We start from the raw sequence: 22808 nt of genomic DNA on the forward strand, positions 1-22808 counted from the left end.
CCACTAAGTTTATAGCGGCAAGTACTGTTTGTCAATAAAAGTGTATATAGTTTCTCACAAACAATGGAGTGCCATAATTGATGGTTTTGAATTCTCGCCTGTGAGTTTCGTCACTGAAGCCTAGGCTATGAGAACATATGAGAATAGATAAGAATCAGAATTTTGGCAAGAACCTAAATACTCTTTTATTGACCAGCAATCAAGAGAAACTACAACATATAAACTTATCATTGCCGAGAGGATATCTTTGAATTGTGTACATCTAAATTGAATGGAGAGCACCTCTTGCCTTCTTCCATTTGAATTTGCCATTAACCTGGATCCGCCCAATGTAACAAAAATGTCACACCCGGTATCGCTCGACTGTAATGATTCTTGCATCGCTCGGGCACGGTATATTGTTGTGTTTCATACTTTATTAGAAAGAGGAAGCTAAGTGCTTCAATTCAGAGTAAGAATTGTCAAGTGAGAGTGAAGACCTATCCTTTGAGTACCCCTGGTATTTAGGCGCCTTCCCAAGATACAAAAAATGGACGTTCCCTTTGTGTAATAAATTAATTTTTTCATTAACTATATGCGCTACAGCAACAACAATTTTTGGTATATATCAATATAATGATACATTATTATCAATAATATATTAATGTGTTTGGTATTGCTTTTCATTTCTGTAATATTCTCTGATAAATGGTACTGTGACATAAATGTCACATTGGGCGGATCCCTATGCAAATCTTCAAAGTTGCGAATTTATGCTCTAGTTAGAATTTATTGTAATTTCAACGTTTGTTCCTTCATATACGTACTCGCCAAACGATTTATTATTTATCAATTTATCGATAAATTTGCATTTATCAACTTTTATTCCGGTAATTACTTTTGAATTAAATTTTTTAATATTAGTGATATCGATAGCTCAGAGATATTACAGTGCGTGAAGCCAAAGAGCTTCTGGAAAACAAAGACTTTGACGAAGTATAATCAATATCCCTTGAGCCATCAGAAGCAGCAGTTGTCACTGATGAGGACATGGCAGATGACCAGGCTGGTGGACTTGTGGAAAATTGAACGGGAAGACAACTTCGGGCAAGAGTGGGGCTTGTTTTTATGGCTTTATAATGGTAATGCTAATGAATTTCAAGAGAAGTCCGGAAGAATTTCGGTACCAGTTACACATGAGGAAAAGGATTCGAAGTCAACGAAGCCTAAATCACTTCTCTAACAGGAAAAAGTAAAAAGAGAAGCTGCCAATTTGCGACGAGAAGGTCATTTTGTAAGAAATAGGTTATTCCCCGAAACAGATCTTACTAAATTGAGGGAAAAATCATGTGTAGAAATTTTTTAAAAGTTTTTTTCAGATGACATTCTTTTTTCTTATGGCAGAATCAGATAATTATACGTTTATTGCTTTTTCACCTCCTAGTATCAGTGTAGCGGATATGAAAATTTTCATAGGAATTTTACTGTTATGGGGTTGTGACAGGGTTCCATCCAAGCAAGCGATCAAGCATCCAAGCTACTGGGAAGATTCTGGGGATGCTCAAAACTCAATGTTTACCGCAGCCAAGCAAAGGAATAGGTTCCTTGTGATAAGTAAATACATTCACTGTGCAGACAATACGATGCTCGACATGAAAGACAAATTGTGGGAGCTATGCCCGTAGATCACTAAATTGAAACAACGCTTCAGGGGGATTTTTCCCGCTGAGAAAACTCTCTTTTGGTAGGAGTATGATTGCGTATTTTGGTATCCTTGCATGCAATTCATTCGGTGGAAGACAATCAGTTTTGGTGGTGGTGGTGGAATATTTTTCCTTGGCTTTTGAATGTAGCTGTTCACAATCTGTTCACAAGCAAAAGCTGGTCTTTACATGCCACACTTAGAGTTCAGGCGTGTAATAGTGCAAGCATAACTAGCCAAATGTTGATGCGAAGCCAAGTATAACCGCCGTACTACTTCATTTTCAACAGAGGCAGACAATGAAATATGTTATGATGATAATGATCATTTAGTCCCTGTTATACTAAATAAAAGATGGCGTCGCCGTGATAGAGAATATTGCGCTTCCGTCAACCGCACTGCATGCGATACATGTAATATGGACAATTATTTTCTACTTACCACACAAAACGGTACGTATACGCCGACATTCAACTCTAAATCAATCTTTAGTTTATTTTATAAGAAATTGATTCAAATTTCAATTTTATACTATATTACACTCTTATGTGTTGTGAGAATATTTTTCAAATATGTATTTATTCTATTTATTTTCCAAAATTGGGGAAATGCATTTTAAACTGTTTTACTTATTAGCCATGTACAAATATTATTTAAATGTACCTTCAACAAATCCAGTGATTGTGTCAATTCAAGGTTCTGCAATTTCATAACACTTCTGATGAAAACTTTGCATAAATTTAAAATAACTTTACTTGATTTGTATTTTACAAGTTTATAATATAAACATTATAAATTTAAATATACCCCACATTTGTGAAATGAGATTGAATAAATCCAGAAAATTTGTACACCTTAACAAATCACTATTTACATCGAAAAATTTATGAATCGCGAGCAACGGACCTCAGAAAATCATTGCTTCATTTTCAATAATTTACTATTAATTAAAACAAAAGCTTGAAAATAGCATACGTAAATAATAATATGTACAAAATAAATATGTTTTTCTAGTTTTTTTTATCATTTAAATGAACTCTGCAGCTCCAATGCGAAAAATATTTGCTTTTCCTGGGTAAATATTAACTTGCACCAAAAGACAGCAGATCCCAATGTGACATTTATGTCACAGCCTGTATCTCGGAACCTACACAACCGATCAATGTAATATTTTCAGAACGTAGTAAAAATGAGACTTTTGGCATTTCCCTAGAATACCAATTATTAATTTAAAAAAAATATTTTGGGCAGATCCAGGTTAAGCACCCACCCCTCCTTGAGTAAACCTGTGCTGCTGCTCCAAACCAGACAGTGCCATCTCCAAGGCAACGCCATGCCTCCAGTACCCTCATGCAATCTCACCCACAAGTGCCGAAGCAAACATCCCAATGCAATGCAGTGCGCGGCACTCACCAAGTGTTGCAAACTCTCCACGTGTATTGGGTTGATGGCCACGGCATTCTGGAAAAACCTCTTTGCCTCAGAGAACTCTCTGCGATGCTCGTGGATCAGCCCTCGCTGCAACAAAGAGGTGGGAAAGAAAATGCGAATGAGCATGCAGGAAGGGCCATCAAAACAAACGCCTTGCTCAAAAATGATGTCATCTCAATTGAATGTCATTAGATATTAAAATTGAGAATATATAACTTAAAAGTGAAAAGAAGTTTAACTACGATCATTTCTGAGAAGATTAAGCACTGAGATTCCCTCACAAATTAGTCATTACTTTTAATTTCTGTAATTGTAATTATGTGCTTTTGTCCATCAGTCATTCTTAAATATGTAATTTTAATTAGGCTCTTTTTCACTGGATTGTTTGTTACTGAGGATATTTCGTCACAAGCTATGAATCTTTTGCAATTATATGTATGAGATTATATACTTTTCTAGAAAATGAGAGTGATTATGGTTCTTTTGTGATTCTTTAAATTCCTTCAAACGAAAATGGCATCATCTTAAGTAGAGATGGGTCGAATAGCAGATTTCTCGAACTTGAATATCGAATTCAAATATTAAATCAATGCTAGAATATTCAAATACCTCGAATACTAAACGATGAATGCGGGAATGTTTGACTCGGTTGCCTATGCAGCAGGAAACACAAGATAATGGGGAGTAAGTTTGATTTCCTTTAAAGAATTCGAACTGGAATTGAGCTGATTATTGGAATATTTTAATTTTATGGAGACAATTTGGGCATATTGTTGATTCAACTAACATCTCTTTCAAATATCCTACGGGGACACACCACCTTGCAAAAAATGATTGCATGCTGTCTCGGCTACACTGCTATGATGGATGTCTGTCTGATATATACATTCATATCTACCAAACACCATTTCAGCGGCATGCCCATCTCATACTCGGCATCATCCAACTTCTTATTTTCAACCGGTAGCTAGCTCGCTTTACCCCCACTGCTACTGTCAAGTGCTAGCAGACAATCCGAGGTGTTTTGCAAAATACACATACTAGTATAATGACCTAGGAATAAAGAATTTTTTTAACTAGAGATGGGTCGAATAGCAAATTTTATGGAAACAATTTGGGCATATGGTTGATTCAACTAAGATCTCTTTCAAATACCTCCACCTCGCGAAAAATGATTGCATGCCGTCTCGGCATTTACACTGCTACGATGGATTTCTGTCTGATGTATACATTCTTATCTACCAAACGCCATTTCAGCGGCACGCCCATCTGATACTCGGCCTCATCCAACTTCTTATTTTCAACAGGCAGCTCGCTTTACCCCCACTCCTGCTGTCAAGTGCTCGCAGACAATCCGAGGCGTTTTGCAAAATACACGCGCTTCTCCACCGGATTTTCTTCAATTATTTTCAGTCCATCTTTGGAAGTTCTCACGAGATAAGAAGATGAATTTGAATTGCTGTCAGGGAGAATCCAAATATCCTGAGAAAATATCCGTTCGTCTGTGATTGTGACAATAGAGATTTAACTTGACAGGGTTCCCACTCTTACTAAATTATAAAATTCACGGTTTTTTCCAGGTTTTCACGGTGTAAATATCGTCAAATTCACGGTCTGTTGATAAGCCATTTTAGGCAGAAATATTGACGACGTAACAATCACCGCCCGCACGTTAACTAAAAATTTATGAACCGCGACAGGCGCCGCGAATTCAAACGTAGCAATGAAAGTGCTATTTCTCATGACGTCACCCATCGATATCAAAATTTAGGTGAAGCTTAAGGTTGTGAGAGGCAAAATGGAGGGAGCACTGAGGTAGGGAAGTAAAGAAGTGTCTGATTTTTCGCCAGGGTTAATGAACACAGTTTGCCGGTCTTCCAATCACAGGCTCAAGATCAATTTGTCGTCATGGCACAAGGGCCAATAATTTCACTTCGAATATACGTGTCGAGATAAATGTGTCTCTATGTGGCTCGGCCTTGAAACATGATTTAAATATCTTTTTTTTCTTTTGATCCGTCAATTGTAGTTCTTTTTCTATAAGTTTGAGAGATTTTTAAGGTTTTATGATGAAATTCACTGCTTTTTCCAGGTTTTTTCACGGTAGACGAAATTCACGGCGTATTCACGGTTTTAAGGTTTTCACGGTTGATTGGGAACCCTGCTTGATATATGCTTTGGGAAAAAAATACCGCATCAACTTCCGAGAAGCTCTGCTGCTCATATCGAGTTTCACCAGAATGCTAAGTCTCTGTCGTATTTTGACATTTATTTCTTTGCGTAAAATGCTTAAATAAAGTCAAAAATGTGTCGCGTTTGGTCTTATTCTTTTTTAAATTACGCGCACATTACTAATATTTCAATCCCATAAAGGTGTAATATCAATTGCCGAAAGTCATTGTTAGACACTTTTAGGGCTAATAGGTGATTCACGCAGCAGTTGACTTCCAGAAACTGGGAACTTCGAAGCAGGTAGGCTGAAAAAGGTCAATGGGTGAGAAAAGGGAGGGCGCGAAACACGTTTCTATTCTTCTCCTGTAACTTGGTATTTTTTTTTAAGCTAAGGTCTTCGTAATATGATTCCTGCACGAGCTGTGACCTTTATTTTATTTCAAAGAAGAGGAAAGCCTTAGAGGGGCGGCTAGTGCTGAATGGAGGGGGATAGCGGATCTTGGGAAATGTGCTAATGTAACTATCCCACACTACTCATGCAGCAGCTGACCTCCAGAAATGGGGAACTTTGAAGCAGGTAGCCAGAAAAAGGTCAGTGGGTGAGAAAAGGGGGGAGGGCGTGAAACTCGTTTTTATTGTTCTCGTGTAACTTGATATTTTTTTCGAAGCTAAGGTCTTCGCAATACGATCCCTGCGCAAGCTAGGACCTTTTGTTTGATTTCAGAGAAGGGGAGAGGGTCAGAGTGGGTGAGGTGAGTGCTGAATGGAGGGGGATAGCGGATCATGGGAAATGCCCTAAGGTTGCTATCCCACAGCACTGAGGTTCTCCTGGTGGGGGAAAGCGGGGATTTTCGGATTTTTTCATCCAATCATTATCGGTTCCCCAAGTAGAACCCTTTTTACCGGTCTAATCTGCGAATTTGATGTAGTTCGTCAACTTGCATAAAAGAGCGCTGCATGCACTAAACGACTAGAGTTCTTTACAATTTTCCGAGTCAACTACCAACGACAGTGTGCGACAGTATACGGCGCGAAATTCAAAGTATTCGAGAGCGTACCTTTAGCATAATTATTCAAGACCTCGAATATCGAATACTTTCTAGTATTCGAGTATTCGCGAATACTATTTGCACATCTCTTATCTTAAGACTCTTAAGTTAAGAGTATGTACCGTATATCTCCTAATATAGTCCCCCCCCAATTTTGAGACCTCAGTTTTGGGAAAAATTTTAAAATGCAAAGGAAGGCAATTTTTCTGTGGTTAGCAAGTTAAGATTCTTGAGTCGATAAAAACTATTATTTTCTGTGAAGATTAAGAACAAATCTGTTCACATATTTTCCATCACAACAAAATAACTATACCTAAAACATGTTGTGATCCATTGCATGTATCAGTAATTTATAGTTCCTTAACCAGATGTAATGAAGAAATGAGAAAATTTTTTAAGTATCCAAGGCTATTGTATTTTTTAAACATTCACAAATTATTAATATTTTTGATTTCCAAATGACTACAGACAATGTCAATATATAAGCTTTAACTTAAAGCCCATAAACAGTATTGCATTTGGCCCTGAAACTTCCTTAGATCCAGTGTAACACACCCATCAAGTCATCACAAATCCAAGTGACCTGAAGAATTTAGGAAATCTAAATAAAATTGAGTTAAATAAATTATAAATATTATAAAAATATTGCCATCAAATCCCTGCTAAGCAAAATAATTAAACTACAGGACTTCCAAATATCAAAGTAATAAAATTAAGAAATAAACTTTTTCCAACAAACATTAAAACTGAAAAAAATATGATATCAATGTTCAATGCCTCGTCGCGAATCATTGCATAAGTTACACAAAGAGCTTCTGCTCTGCATTTGCGCACAAATTCGACAATATTTTCCTCTAATTCTTTGAATTTGAGGAAATTATCTCTGGCGAATTGAATACATTCCTCAATAAATTGATCACACTTTCGATGCTGAGTTGCTGGATTTCGATCAAATGCAGTAATGCCGGCGCTTCTGGTTTAAAGTCGTCGATTAATGCGCCTTTTCAGAAACAAATGCATCACCTATTGCGCATTCTTGTTCTGTGAAGGCGGTAAAGGCAGTGGTTGTAAACACGAATCGCACGGGCACATGGACGTACATATAGTAGCTACGGACGCAATGAAATGCTAAATCGTCACGAAAGGTTCACTTTATGTTTATTTTTCGCAATTATTTAAATCGTGTAACTATTAAATGAGTGACGGGTACATATATTATTGATTCAATTCTAGTGCTCGATTAATGTAATGATAGTGTGTGTTTAGTTTTCATTTTAATTATTTACTGATTTGCGTCATTAAGTGATCAGTGTCGATTGAATTATTCTAGCAATACTTTTCCAAGAAAAATTAACGGCTACCCGATGGATTCCGTGAAAACGCATACTATTCGATATGCTATTTGAATCGGAATAATCTTATCTTTACAACATTTGTGGTAAAAATTGTCTTAATTTCCAGTAAAACGTGGCAGTATTTACTAATATCTCCGATTATAATCCTCATAAATATACTCAAATAGAAAGACTACGAGAACATTAGCCATTATGCCGTTATTTATAACTTTATGGTCACCTTTAGTATGCTTAACTGGATTACACTCGATTATAGTCCCCCCCCTCTTACTTTTCCGCGCCCATTTTTGGAAAAAAAGGGGGGACTATATTCGGAGATATACGGTATCTACTTTAACTATTTACTTTATTTTGACGGCTTCCAATGTCACCGGAACATATGTGATCTCTAGGAACAATAAAAATTATTATTATTATTATTATCTTATCTTGCAGCGAATTTGAGAGTCATTGCCTGCATATCCCAGGATTTATTTTTCATAAAAGTCTCTAATATTTTAATCTTGTTTCGTAATGAGCACTAATCCTGTAAAATGAATTTATTTATCTCCTGACATCAAATGACCTCATCTGATTTCATTTTTCTAGTTAATGGCCCTTATATTTTTTAAAGTTTTTTTCACAAATTATTTTTGAGAATGAAAGATGTAAATATACATTTTGACGAGAAAATAAATTTTAATTGGCCATTTTTATATTAAAGAAATTTGCCTAAATAGTGGGAATAACTATTCATTCCTGAAAGTAAACTAATTTTGGCTGTTACTGCAATTTTTTTACAAATGCAAAATATAATTTTTTTCGCAAATTTAATGTAATTTAATGTATACCTATCAATTGACAAAAGTTTAATTCCTATTTCGTGAACCACATTATTAACCTTTTAAAAATTTGTGGATCAACAATCAGAGATCTAAACAGTTCAAATATGCATGGCTGTGATCCTATATTTTTTTAAGAAATAACAGAAAATGAAAAACTACATGTATAAAGGCTGTTTGAGTCTCAACTTTTCAAGAGTCGAGCAAGAAAAAATTACTGCTCGACTCCCGCTTTGAGATAAATTGCTCAAAAAGCAAAAGCTAAGCTCGAGATCTCTGTCATAATTGACATAACAGGGTTCCCACTCTGCCTAAATAATGAAATTCACGGTTTTTTCCAGGTTTTCAAGGTTTTTTTCCAAGTTTTCACGGTTTTTTCAGGTTTTCACGGTCTCAATGTCAAATTCATGGTCCGTTTATAAGTCAACAATAGGACAATCACCGGCCGTGTATTAACTAAAAATTAAACATAAAAAAAAATAAAAAATAATTAATTATTACTAAAAATTAACGTACGCAACATACGCCGTGAATGTAAATACAGCAATGAAAAGTGATAACTGTTATGACGTCAACATTTGGAAAATTCAGGGCCAACTAAAGGCCCAACCCAACCGCACTCTTGCCTGGACGCCGAATACCATGGCCTCCTTGAATATGCAAATGCCCTTAGGACCTTCTTCTGTCTGAACACCGGAAGTCCTTTTTTAATTCCTCGCTGAGAGATTGATTTTTTGCACATGTTGTTATTACTGCACAGTAACCAAATTTCCCTTACCCAATCTTTCTGAGATCGCGGAAAATTTTTATTAAAAATGTTTATAAAATGTAATAAATCAATTTCATACAATTACAGTGGAACCTCAATCTATCGTTTTTCAGGGGGATGGGCAAAAAAAACAATGAATGCGGGGAAACGATCGATGCAGGGATGTTTGGATAGGTTGCCTATGTCCCAGGAAACGCAGGATTTTGACGCATAACTATGATATTTGTTAAAGGATTCAAAGAAGATTTTAGCCAATTACAGAAATACTAGTACTTTATCGAGACACTAAGGCCATATTGTTGATTCGAATAATATCTCTTTCAAATGTCCTGAAGGAACACGCCACCTCACTAAAAATGTTTGCTCACCACTCGGCATTTACCCTGCTATTATGGATTTCTCTCTGATGTAACAATCCATGAAATGCCATTTCCAGTAAACGTATTCACGAGAGCAACGTGAATGTTATGCATAAAACAACCGCTTTCGCCGGCGCAGTGATTGGTTGTGAGATGGATCATAGAGGCCAAAAAATGTCAATTATTTGTAATGTTCCTGTCTAATAAATTTTTTTTCATATAATTTTGGCCATGTGTACAGCGTGAACAATGTTGCGTTAATCGTCAGCGGCAAGCCCGCCTGAGCCTCTGCTTCATCCCACTTCTTGTTTTCACCTCGTAGCTCGCTCTACCCCCTACCGTCATGTGTTAGCGGACAGCCCGAGGCGTTCTCCAATATTCACGCGCTTCTATTCCGGATGCTTTTCTTCATATTCAATTATTTTAAGTCCATCTTTTAAAGTACTCACTTTTTTTCAGAAGGGCGATGGTCCGAAGACGGATGAAAAAAAACTAAAAAAATGAAACCTTACTTTATTAAACCCTCATTGAAAACACTCGCTAGTTTGAAGTGAACCCACATTGGAAAGCACAGAACCACTCGTGCGAGGTGAAGTTCGGAACTGATGCTATCGCGTACGTCTTACGCAGAACATACTGCAGAGGGTGAAGCATAAACATATGACTGCGCCATGAAAATTTTTGTTCTAAAGAGAAGGCAACTTACAAATTCTTTTCTAATAATCGCAGCGCCAGATGAGTAGATGAATTCGAATTGTTAGTAGGGAGAAACAAAATATCTTGAGAAGATATCCCTTCCTCAGTAACTCTTACAACTGAGACTTATAGTATAACTCGTAAATTGATATCTGATGATAACCAGATATCCTGTTTTTGGAAAAATGCCACATTAAATGCCGAGAAGTTCAGCTACGAGGATATCGAGTTTCGCCAGAAGTCATCATTGTATTTTTCCAACTATTTTCTTGTTTTAAATGCTTAAATAACATTAGAAATACCTCGTGTTTGGTCTCAGTCTTTTATTAATTGCGTGCACTTTACAAATATTTCAATCTAATAAAAGTATAATGCCAATTGCCGAAATTCATTGTTAGACACCTTTTGGGCTAATAGGTGATTCATGCAGCAGTTGACCTCCAGAAACTGGGAACTTTGAAGCAGTTAGGCTGAAAAAGGTCAGTGGGTGATAATAAGGGGGGGGGGGGGGCGCGAAACATTTCTTTTGTTCTCGTGTAACTTGATATTTTTTTCGAAGCTAAGGTCTTCGTAATATGATCCCTGCGCTAGCTGAGACCTTTTTTTTTTATTTCGGAGAAGAGGAAAGCTTCAGTGGGGGGAGGCGAGTTCTGAGTGGAGGGGGATAGCGGATCTTGGGAAATGCGCTAATGTAACTATCCCACGGCACTCAGCTTCTCCCCATAGTTATTCAATCTCCTGGGGGTGTCTGTCGTTATAAGCCACAAACAAGTCGTTGTAAACACTTCGCCTCATTTCCGTCAAACGATGGATGCGGGAAAATTATCCAACGGGACCGCAATCTTCAAACGATCAATGAGGGAAAACGATACTTCGGAGAACGATAGATGCGGGAAAAAATTACATTGCCTTTACGGAACTTTATTTGGGACCAGGAACGTCTAACAATAATAATAATAATAATACGTCTTTATTGGGCGAGATTGGGACTAGAAAGTCCCATCTTCCATCTAACCCCTCGTCAAACAGTAAATATATGCAGTTAAATACATTGTCTAGTTGCTCATGAAATTAAATGCAGAGAAATTACATAAAAATAAGTAGAAGTTCCATTTTCAATCAACAATTAGCATTATAATTTAACAAAGTTACTATTGACCAAGTGTAAAAAGATGTTAGTGAACGTGGGAAAAACCTAAGGATATTGACTGTCGTCCTTATTGGAAAAAACCCACTGCAGGAAAACGCCCACACAAGAAGGGGGGCGTGAAAAACCTGCGAAAACCTACTGAGAAAGCTAATGTAAACCTGAGTATACAAATACAATGAATTACATGGAAAATTTCACCCAGTACCTGTAAAGAAAAGGAAAATTAGATGAAGCCGGATGAGATAATTGATGAATCTTTCGTACTGTTCCCGTGATGTTACATGTCTTGCTGTTGTTCTCGAAGAAGTTTTACGTGTAGTGCCTTTTTGAAGGAGGCGAGTGATGATGATTTACGTAGTGGTAGGTCAATGTTGTTCCATTCGCGGCATGCAGTAACAATGAATGATTTATTGAATCTGACTGTCCGGTGGTGGGGTATAACGAGTTTTTCATTTCCCCTCGTATTTGAGTCATGTATTCTACTAAGTTTTTGAAATTCGTCTCTGAGGTACGCTGGTGTATTTGTCTGTAAGATTTGATAAAGAAGACATAGGATATGCATCCGGCGTCGAGAACTAGGCTTTAACCATTTGAGATCGTTAATATGATTGGTGGTATGATCTGATATTTGTAAATTAAATATGAACCTAATGCAGGCGTTGAAGGAGCGGTGAAGTTTATTCGACAGCATCTGAGATATGTCTTGAAAGGCAACATCGGCATAATCAAAATGGGGAAGTATTAATGTTGAAATTAATTGCTTCTTTAAGGAGATAGGAATAATGTTTCTGAAACGTATTAATGGAAATAATGACTTATTCACTGCTTTACATATCTTAGTTATATGAGATGACCAAGACAGACTTTCATCAATGATCAATCCTAGATTAATAACTTCGTCGCAGTACTTTATGGGAGAATCGGAGATGTGTAGTTGCGGTAATTGATCTCTGTCGATTGACTTGAGTATTTTAGGATATCCAATTATAATAGCTTGGGACTTACTAGGGTTTATGCTTAGGAAGTTGGATTTGCTCCAATTGTTGATATTTTCTAGGTCATTATTTAGATTACATATTCCATTGAACAGGCTTTTAACATTTGAATTTAGGTACACTTGGAGATCGTCAGCATAAAGATGATATTTAGAATGATTTATCACTGAAGGGCAATCATTAATGTACAGAGAGAATAGCAGAGGTCCTAGAATAGAGCCTTGGGGCAACAATGAATGCGGGAACGATAGATCAGGGTTCCACTGTATAATGCACTTGATCTAACGATTTGATCGTTGGATTATTCTTCCTCATAGAATAATCCTCCAAGGTCGTTAGAATATTAATTGCGTATGCATGGTTTCGCTGATGGTAGGACCTGCCCGCCTTGTGACGGTGCAGGATTCCTCGTCCCTTCCTTCCTTCCCCGTCCTTTCCTTGGAGGCGTCGTCGGGCTCCTATCGCGGCGGCGCCTCCTTTCCTTGTTCCTTCCCGTCCTTCCCCTTCTGGGGGCAGAGGAGAAAAGCTAATCGCTTATAGTCCTCGCCCCAGGAGTGTATCCCGCGAACCCGACCCAAGGGTTTCGTTTCCATTGTATAATGCACTTGGTTTTAAATACTTAAAGACAAAATAAATACCTGCTGAAACACTTTATTTTCACTTTTACTTCATTATTCACTTAGATTCAAACGTGGTGAGCGTAGTCCATTGAGAGCTATTGCCATAAATTCAGAGCCTATTTGCCGTAGAAATGTTTCCTAAAGTAAAATTCCAATTTCAAACTCATATTTCGAAGCATATGGCATGTGCCCTAATTCTGTGTGGGAACCGAACCTCGAGTTACAAATCAGATAATTTTCATAACTGGTTCATTCTGGGTCCATTAGAAATGCTAGTTATTTCATTCGTCCTTTTCCGAATACAAGTCCATCCCAAGCTATCACTGAAATTGAAATGCTTAGACAAAGTAGCAGACTTCCGCCATTAAAACGGAAAATATCGGTCAATGTGTCGTCATATATTACGGACCAATTGCTACACTTCGAACATTCGTGTGCAGAGAAACGCGTAGACTCAGAAGAGTCAGCGCGTGCCTGACCATGAAACATGATTAACATATCGAATTTGATCGGCCAATCGTAGTATTATTATCAAGATTGAGATATTTTTAAGGTTTCATGGCGAAATTCAAGGCTTTTTCCAGGTTTTTTCACGGTAGACGAAATTCACGGCTAATTCACGGTTTTAAGGTTTTCACGGTTAAGTGGGAACCCTAACAATTAGCTAACTCTTCAAAGTGAAAACACTTCATCCATAGGCCCGAAGGTGTCTCCAAAGGTAGGCCCGAAGGTGTCACAATTAAATGACATCCTCGAGATATAAAAAAAATTGGATATTTGATATTTCTTTTAATTTTTCAGCTCTAATTGATTGCCGATAAGTTTTCTATTTACAATTACACTATAGTACGAGGGTTTTACCAAAAGTAAGGTTCCCATATTTTTTACAAATACAAAACTTTGTATATTTATATTAATTTTCACATCTATGAAAAGCTTACACTTTTGATTATTTTTCAACGTAGTCTCCATTTTTTTCGACACACTTTTAAAGAAAGTGGTCCAGCTTTTCTATCCCTAAGTTGAGGAAGTGTGTGACGTCTGCTCGGACTTCATCGTCGCTCTTGAAGCATTTGCCACCTAAGAGTTTTTTTTTCAGGGATATAATGAAATACCCACGCATCATCTCCGGTGACGATTGAGACTAACAACTCCTCCCCCCCCCCCCCCTAAAATTGTTGAAGAAACTTGCGAGCACAGTCAAGGCGTTGCTGCATGTGTTCGTCAGTCAGCATACGGGGGACCCAGCAAGCACACATCTTGCAATAACCCAATGTTTCTGTTAAGTTCTTTCAATTGTGCCGTGGGAAGCTTCAGGAATGCGTTCAACAAGTTCACGGACAGTGACCCTCCGATCTTTGAGCAGCTCACTGTTGATCTTCTGGACAATCCAAAACCGGCGGTCTTCCACTCCGTTCTTCATTGTGAACTTCCGTGCAACCCTCGGCAAAAGCCCTGCAACATTTGTGGACGAGCTGAAAGGACATGCACTCTTCGTCATAAAGTTCAGTCAGTTGCTGATGAATCTCCAATGGCGGTAACTTCCTTGCAAAGGAAAAATCGGATTATTGCTCGATCCTCACAGTTGGCAGGGATGGGGATCATCACTTTCATTGTTGACGGTTGCTAAGCCAATAATGAGCAACAAAGTGAATCGCGGACTCGAGAGTAGGGGAACCACTGTGCATGGCAATGTTGTGGGATTCAGCTTAGCACCTTCGCTCAACATTGTAGCTCATTGGGAACCTTACTTTTGGTACAACCCTCGTAATATACAACATTGTCCAAACAACACAATTTTCAAAGAAACGAGTGCAGCATTAACCCCTCAAACCGAAGATTTTTCCTATTTTAATTTCCATACCCAAGCGTAACAGTTTAGGTTTATGTGTATCGCTAGGTACTGATGTGCTTTAACAACGCGTCACATCTTTCAAATTCAAATCTTTTATCACAAACTTTGCACAGTATTACTCTGTCTTTCACATAAAATCCTTCTGAGCTGAATTCACTTGCCCTGGTATAAGTGGTATCACTAGCTTTTCGGCATTTTAAAATTCCTTTCCTTCGTTCAACATTTTAAGTTGGAACCACGATAAAAAAACAGTCCAACCACAAAACACAACCACTCACGATGGTGTTTTCAAACTGAGTGCTGGGTAGCTACAGTATAACGATAGTACTGTAACTTACAAATTGGCCGAAATGTTTAATGTCATGGGTTCTCTTTCAATAACACTCACCCAGGTGTTGAGGGAAGGTAGGACAGCAGCTAGATACAACAAAATCGCTTAGTTTTGATCACAGCTGTTGCCTATCAGTCAGGAAAGGCAATGAAAGAAGCACACGTTATTAAAAATAATTGGATTCAAAGAAACATGAAAAATTATTTCCCATTTATCAATCTTGAAACATCTAGAATGAGATGCTTTCTCACCTGAAGAATATTAGATTTTGCCAATGTCGAAATGATTTTTTTTTCCATTGAAGCTCAGTTGAGAGCCGAATATCCGACGATCCGTCCGCTAATAAGGAGAACCCCCTCTCCTCCTGTCCTTTCTGTTCCTTCCTTCCCTTCCCCCAACTGCTAGCACTTCATGCTGTCAAATAACCATATGTGTCTATGAATCTCTTTAAACGAATCGAATCGTGCAGTTAATGGCACTGTGCCGTTGACGGCCGCCACGGCACCCATTTCAATTTGGCCCGGCAGTGTGCCGTCTATGGCGTGAAATACAGGGCGTGCTACATTGAGGCCGCTTTCTGACGAAACAACTTTTTGCTGGCCGCCGTTCACGTCACGACGCTGTGAAATTTTTGGCCGCTTTCAGACAAGACTTCTATGCCACGCTGAAGGCCGTGCCGTGAACGGTAGCCCATTCCCAGCCAGCGGCCGTGTTTAAGTAAACAGAATTGTTACATTAGACCCACACTCAAGGTTTTCATGCAACAAGTTATCCAATAATACTGTCTAATGCGTCGCGGTGAGTCACCGGAATTACTATTCGGCATTGACGCGTACCGGGCACGTGAGCTTGTATTTCCGCTCTTCCGCGGCCGCGTTTTATTTCTTTCCGCACATTTTTAATTCATAATATGTAATTCTTCAGGTGAGAAAGCGCCTCATTCTAAATATTTCAGGATTGAAACATGGGAATCGAAGAGAGAGGCTGTGATAAATTTAACGGCAAATTCTGGCGGAGAAATCACTACAGTGAGCGATATTATGCGGAAGCATTATGCGCAAGACTAAACAAGCCAATTGACCTTGGAATCGTAATAAGATAGAGCAAATAAATATTGGCAGCATTAAACAATGAAGGCTTAGGCTTTAATAGATTATGACTCATTAGATTGATTTTTTCGCTAATTCACCAAAAATTGCAAAAACGCAAAATTTCGTTTTAATTTGCCGATTTTCGTGTTATTTCCCAATATCGGTCTAGCGAATTTGATGGACCTCTACCAATTAATCTTCCTAGACGACGTTTTGAATACAAAACAGGTGTAAAACAAGTGTAAAAGTGATTTTGCACATGTTATTTCATAATTAAATGTGTTTCTATACCTTAAGGTAATACGACACAATAACATAGGTGGTGTTACAACATTCAGGAAAAGACCAAACCTTTAAAAGATTCATAACAGGTGATGACCTTGCTCCTTATGACTTCATCTTGCTGTGACGATTCCCGAGATAAAGACAACTGTGAAGATACTGCTGAAGAGTTTCCCAAAAGAAGCGTTCCAGGACTGTTTCCAAAAGTGGAAAACCCATTGGGATAAGTGTGTGTGTCCATCCATTGAGGAGGGGAGTACTTTGAAGGGTACCGATACGTGTGAATCGTCACTAAGGTATATTTTGTTTTATGACATCAGTCTATGTATTTTTCCAACAGTCCTCGTGGTTCGATACTTTAATATGGTACCTCTTTTCATCAAAGTAATGAAAGATAATAAAACTGATTCTTTGATGAAACAAATTCTATGTAAAGAAGCTTTCTATACACTAAATGAATTTTAAAATGAAAAAAGTGCTTTTATACATACATATAATAGAAAATTTGTTAGCATTCCGATGCCACCTACATGAATACGTTTCCATTTTTTATGTATTATACTATACATACTATCCCTTGGGCTACAACACTGCCATGGAGGAAAGACTTGTAAGTTCCTATGACCCCTAGAGCTGCACTGGCAAAATTAATTCTGAATTACTCTTCGGTAGGGTCATGCATGCATCATAGGTCAAAGGGTAGGATCCAGACGAAAGGTAGTCAACATTGCGGTGTCATTTAAAAAACACAAACTGAATCAAAGTGTGAATCCCTATCAACTATCTCTTGACTGAAAACATGACATAAAAACCAAATAAGCCTCGAAAACTCATTGAACGGGACTTATCCGCAAAGGGCGGGTGTCGTTCACAGCAGCTGTGTATGTGCACCCCTATTTCATGAGATGCAACATGTGCATCTGCAAAGTACAGAGGAAGCCAGATTCAGCAAGTACGGCATTTTACAAGAATAGGGAACTTGCATATATCTCAGATATAATCAATAGCCCCAAAATTATATAAAAATATATGTTTGCATACCTCGGTGAAAGTTTTTTTATTATTTTATGACGTGGTTTGCGATATTTAACGCATCAAAGTTCACGAGAATTTTCAAATGCAAGTGAGAAGCGAAAACGCCCGATGATTGGCTGGTAGAAAAGTGACGTCATAGTTCAGTACGAGGAGGCACGGCGGCACAGCCATAGTAGAGGTTGCATACTTGAATACCAGCTACGGCGTGGTTATGATTAATTTATTGAAGTGCAGACGTATCGGAGTTGTTCATTGTGACTTCAGGGCTATTATTTGATCTATTTCTCCTCCATTGACAGCAATAGATTGCGTAAAGATGAAGGAATATGGTTATTCTTAGGCTGATCCTAGCAAGCTTCCTGTTACTGATTCCATCATGATAACAGGCTATTTTAGTGAAACTGTAGACTTCGTCGGTGCGGAAAGTCGATGCCGAGAAATGGAAAGGTTGCTGATGTGCATCTGAAATGTTTTATAGTTCATAACAAAGTGAGACTTGCGTATAATATTGGCGAAAGCGTATACTCATGTGAAATGTGTATTCTTTTGGCAGTCCGGTAGAGTCTTATGGTGAACTTATTTCCACCTCGAAGATGTCGATGATACTTTCAACTTAAAAATACCTTGCCTGGAAGACGACAGGAAGCTCTTTAAGACTGGAATCTGAGAAAGCCAGACTATTAATATTTCAATTTAGTAGCGATAATATAGACGAACTTCCAACACAATCTACCATCTTGTGACTAAAAACCCCGAAGCCACTTCCTATTCTGCAGAAAGAATCGGTCAATCGCACTTCGATCAATATAATAAACACAACGTCTTCAGGTGTTAATAAGTTACTTTTGTAATGAAATCCCTCCTAAATTAGCATTAAAATGTGAATGTTTTCCAAACAGAGTCTTTAATACATTTTGGGAGCTTTTCTCACGATATATCTGAAACCTACTCTAGAGGCGAGCTCATCGTCATTGCGATCGGTTGTCACTTAAAAATTCCGTATCAGAAATCCTAGAGGGATGACCTTCGACGATGACCATGATCACCTGCACTCTCACTATCACTGGAACCCGTGGTGAAAATATCATCCCAATCCAATTTCTATTTGGTTTTAACTGGGGAAAGAGCAACATAGAACTGCACATTCTTTGGGTAACTTTGGGTTTGACTTTCCCTCAAACACCCCATTTCCCCTGTGGTGCACATCAGTCCTATCTTTATACGATGACCTGACAACCTTTAAATGGATCCTTGGTTTATCCTGACAACCAAATAAAGGGAAATTGATGATCCACACGTCTTCCTCTATCTCCACAGTTTCCAAATCAAGGGCCGCGGAACATTCCTCTTGTGACTCAACTTTTTCTGAAAAGCAAGCAACGGCGTAGAATAAAATCAAAGAATGCTGTGATTCATTTTTTGTGACCACCTCTGGATTCCATTCTTTTTCCATCTACAACTTCCTTTATCTTTCGGGGTAAACTGTAGGACAAGATAATGTTTAAATATTTTCATTAATTTATAACAAAATATAAGTTCTAAAAATACCCAAAAGCCATTTTATTAATCTGCACTGATGAGTGTAAATTAATGTGGAAGATGAATGCTGTAGACGTAGTAGTTTTCCTTAGGTTGAGTTGCAAAGTTCATGAAGTTGACAAAACGGCTAATTTTTCGGTGCCCAGAGTCATTTATTGCACTGGCCGTGTCTACATTTTTGAATTTTTTTGTAATAAAATAAATCAGAATTTAGGATAAAATTTCCTTTAAAATAACGTTTAGTTCATTATTATAGCATGCAGTGAAGCCAGTATATAAATTTGCAAAGTACAGCGGTACATCATTTTGACGCCGACAGTTGAAGAAAACGCTGTCTTCTTGGCTGGCACTCGAATGCATGAGGATCAACGTTGCTCTATATTTTCATATTTCCTCCCTTGATTTTAAACATCATGGAATTTTCTATGTCCTTCCGCAACTGAAATTGAACAAGTGCCATAAATAATTTGAGTCCATCGTAACCATCGAGTAACACCTATCTCGATTTTTGTTGTGAAGTTGAGTTTTTATTCTACGGCGGCCGAATTATCGAAAAATCTCAGTTTCAAGTTATTCAGTCGATGAAATATGGAAATATTATTTACATTAAAGTGTTCTTCGCTCACATAGCACACGGGTTTATCATTCCGTTTATTATACTCTTATTTTTCCGTAACGCTCATCCCGACAGACCGCATGCATCGAGGCTTTTCTTCTAATTTCCTCCGTGGGAATGCAGACGAAAATTTTTTCTGGGGTGTTATTGCACAGAGGAACAATGCACCACTTGTAATTTTTCCTTATTTCACCCATGTTCTCCTTTAAACGCAACGTAGCTCTTCCAAACCTGCAGTTACTGGGCTTGGATCTTGGACTCCTACTGAACTATGACGTCACGGCCAAAGATTAGTGGGGGCGGTATTTTTTAGCCCGCGAAACTCGGGAGACTTTTGGGAGTCATTTTCTAGTGTATAAACTGAATTTTAAGTGGAAAAAAGTATATTGCGGTACTAAGTGTTTACTGTAGTATGTATATCATCATACTGTTTATAAAAAGTATGCAATTTCCCTATTGTGTTTTTGCGAGGTAAAAAAGTTCCCTCCACTGTGTACGCTCGGTATTACGACAGTTATTTATCGAGGACGATGCAGCACTGTGCAAGCATTAACTATTATGTTTTCTATCATCTGTTTATCAAACTAAAAATACTAGATGTGTGTCAGATCTACAAAATCTAAACCTGGTTATGTCCAATTATTGACGGCCTCTGAGTATGCTCTGCACGATCCCATTTTACGTTCTTCTTTCATTAGGCCAAGTTATGCCAGAGATGGGAATGGGAGGAAGATGACAGCAGGAGAGGGAGTTAGTTCCCCCCATTCTCTTTGTACGGTTTCGTCACTAATAGGCTACGTCTTAAGCGAGGGAACTTACACTGTAGTGACACCACCTCCATCTTTTCCCGTGATAGGTATGGAAGTGGATAGTGCAATATTGTCATAGTTAGATCGGCACCCTTACATAGACTTTCGACTTGTGGAAAGCTAGAGCAACATTATCTGTCACAGCATACAATCCGGTGATGTATATTTTGATGTTTCATTTATGCATAGGAATGTAGTTACCAAGTCAAAATTGTTACCAAGATGGTAAAATAACAATCAACCTTAGGTTAGCGAGCGAGGACTCAGCACCGTTGAGTAAACAACTGTAACAACATTTGCTAAAGCAGAATTACTGTGCTGATAGCAGAAATCCTCTGCTTAGCAACCAATCATAGTGAATCTTCATTATTTCTTCTTCATACTCTCCAAAATTCCGTATGATTCAAAGTTTCACATCATATCAGCAAAACTGTGATGCACTTCAGCACAATCCTTTAAGTTTGTTTAAACAAATGCTTTAACTTAGACGCAGGTTATGTACTATGCAAGCACAATTAAAAAGTGCTATTTCCTTCATCAGATCCTTTGAATTCCTTGGCAATGATTAAAAGTGCCTATTTTTGTACAGACTCCTAATAAGGGGAGACCATGAAACTTGCTCCGCCTTTTTCAATGCCGTATTTTTTATGGCCTTCGGAATGGTGAACACATCACTGAACTAGTAGTGGTTCCGTTGAATGGGCCTCAGTTTGTCTGTAATTAATTAATTTTCATGAGATACTTTTCACAAGCCGCATAGAGTTCCATGATATCGCATCACTCAGCAGGCGGGTCAGGTGGGGTAGTGGTTAGCGTATACGGCTACCACCCAGGGGACCAGGGTTCGGGGCTTCGTGATGGCTGTATACTTTGTTGTCTTCATTGTGATCATACGGCATCAACTTTTTCATCAATTTCAATTGCGACAAGCGACTATTTTTTATCATCATAATGGCGTTTAGGTATTTAAGCAGTGTCACTTCAAACATGGATATACGACGACTACACAAGCAAGGGCTGGTGTGCACCAAAATGTTAATTTTTTTCATTGCTTATATTGATCAACTTCCACATTAAAAATGAAAACCACTCTAGCAAGAGCACATGCCATTTAAGGCCCGCGGCGATCAACAGCATGCATACAGACATAATTAATAAGAACACGAAACGATTATAAAGTGCCATATTTCTCGAATAGTTGTAATGCACTTTACTCCAAAGGGAGTTTACTTACACAGTACCTATGTGCTAAAAGTACCATTCCGAAATATAATTTCCATTAATAAATAGGATGAAATAAAAGTTGATGACCCTGGACCAGGCGTGGTGGCGTATAAAATATGTCAATCTTCGAAAACCAAGGATTTCATCATCGTACATACATTCTGGACTAGAATGGTCTCACGTTTTCCTACAATGTACTTTGACTGTCTATATTGCGAGTTTTCAAAGTACGATGCATTGTAGCTAATTTTTTTTAGATCAGCAAGAGGAACCCGTCACACGTGGAGTATAAATTACGCCGCGCAACCGGCCGTGTACCACCTGTGTACCTTTACATCTATATCACCTATAAATGTACAAGATTTTACTAATTTCTACAAATAAAGATTAATTTTAACAAAAATCGAGTGTTTTCATGTATGCACATAACATGGACAAAGTACGCCATTCGCCCGGTTGTGTAGAAATAACAGTCGCGCCCGCCAGAGGGTTAAAAGTAACAATTACACCTAATGTGTCTTGTGCTTGGCGCTTCCCAAAATCTTCCGTAGCCCTTCCACTATAATAACAAGATGCCCACCAACAAATGTAATTTCTTCGGAAAAAAGCCACTGTTTTAGCCCCATGCTAATCTTTCGGTATGTTTTTGAGGAGAGTAGAAAGTGGAGCCTTCACTTCTCCGCATTGGAAATAACACTGCTTAAATACCTAAACGCCATTATGATGATAAAAAAATAGTCTCATGTCTATGCTTGTCGCAATTAAAATTAATGAAAAAGATGACGACGTATGATCACAATGAAGACAACAAAATATACAGCCATCACCGAGCCCCGAACCCTGGTCCCCTGGGTGGTAGCCGTAAACGCTTCCACTACTCCATCTGACCAGCCTGCTGAGTGGTGCGATATCATGGAACTATAGGCGG

The 22808-nt window shown here is 38.2% G+C and overlaps 1 protein-coding gene across 1 annotated transcript in view; it reads right to left on the bottom strand.

Annotated features, from left to right (window-relative positions):
- Positions 1-22808, bottom strand: part of LOC124157013 (tetratricopeptide repeat protein 7B) — a 168509-nt gene that overhangs the window by 12524 nt on the left and 133177 nt on the right. The window contains exon 17 of the mRNA XM_046531478.1: positions 3095-3199. Within this exon, the coding sequence (XP_046387434.1) occupies positions 3095-3199 (105 nt within the window). The remainder of the gene's footprint in view (positions 1-3094; positions 3200-22808) is intronic.

This window comes from Ischnura elegans, chromosome 4 (genome assembly GCF_921293095.1).
Source record: "Ischnura elegans chromosome 4, ioIscEleg1.1, whole genome shotgun sequence".
Classification (NCBI taxonomy): domain Eukaryota; kingdom Metazoa; phylum Arthropoda; class Insecta; order Odonata; family Coenagrionidae; genus Ischnura; species Ischnura elegans.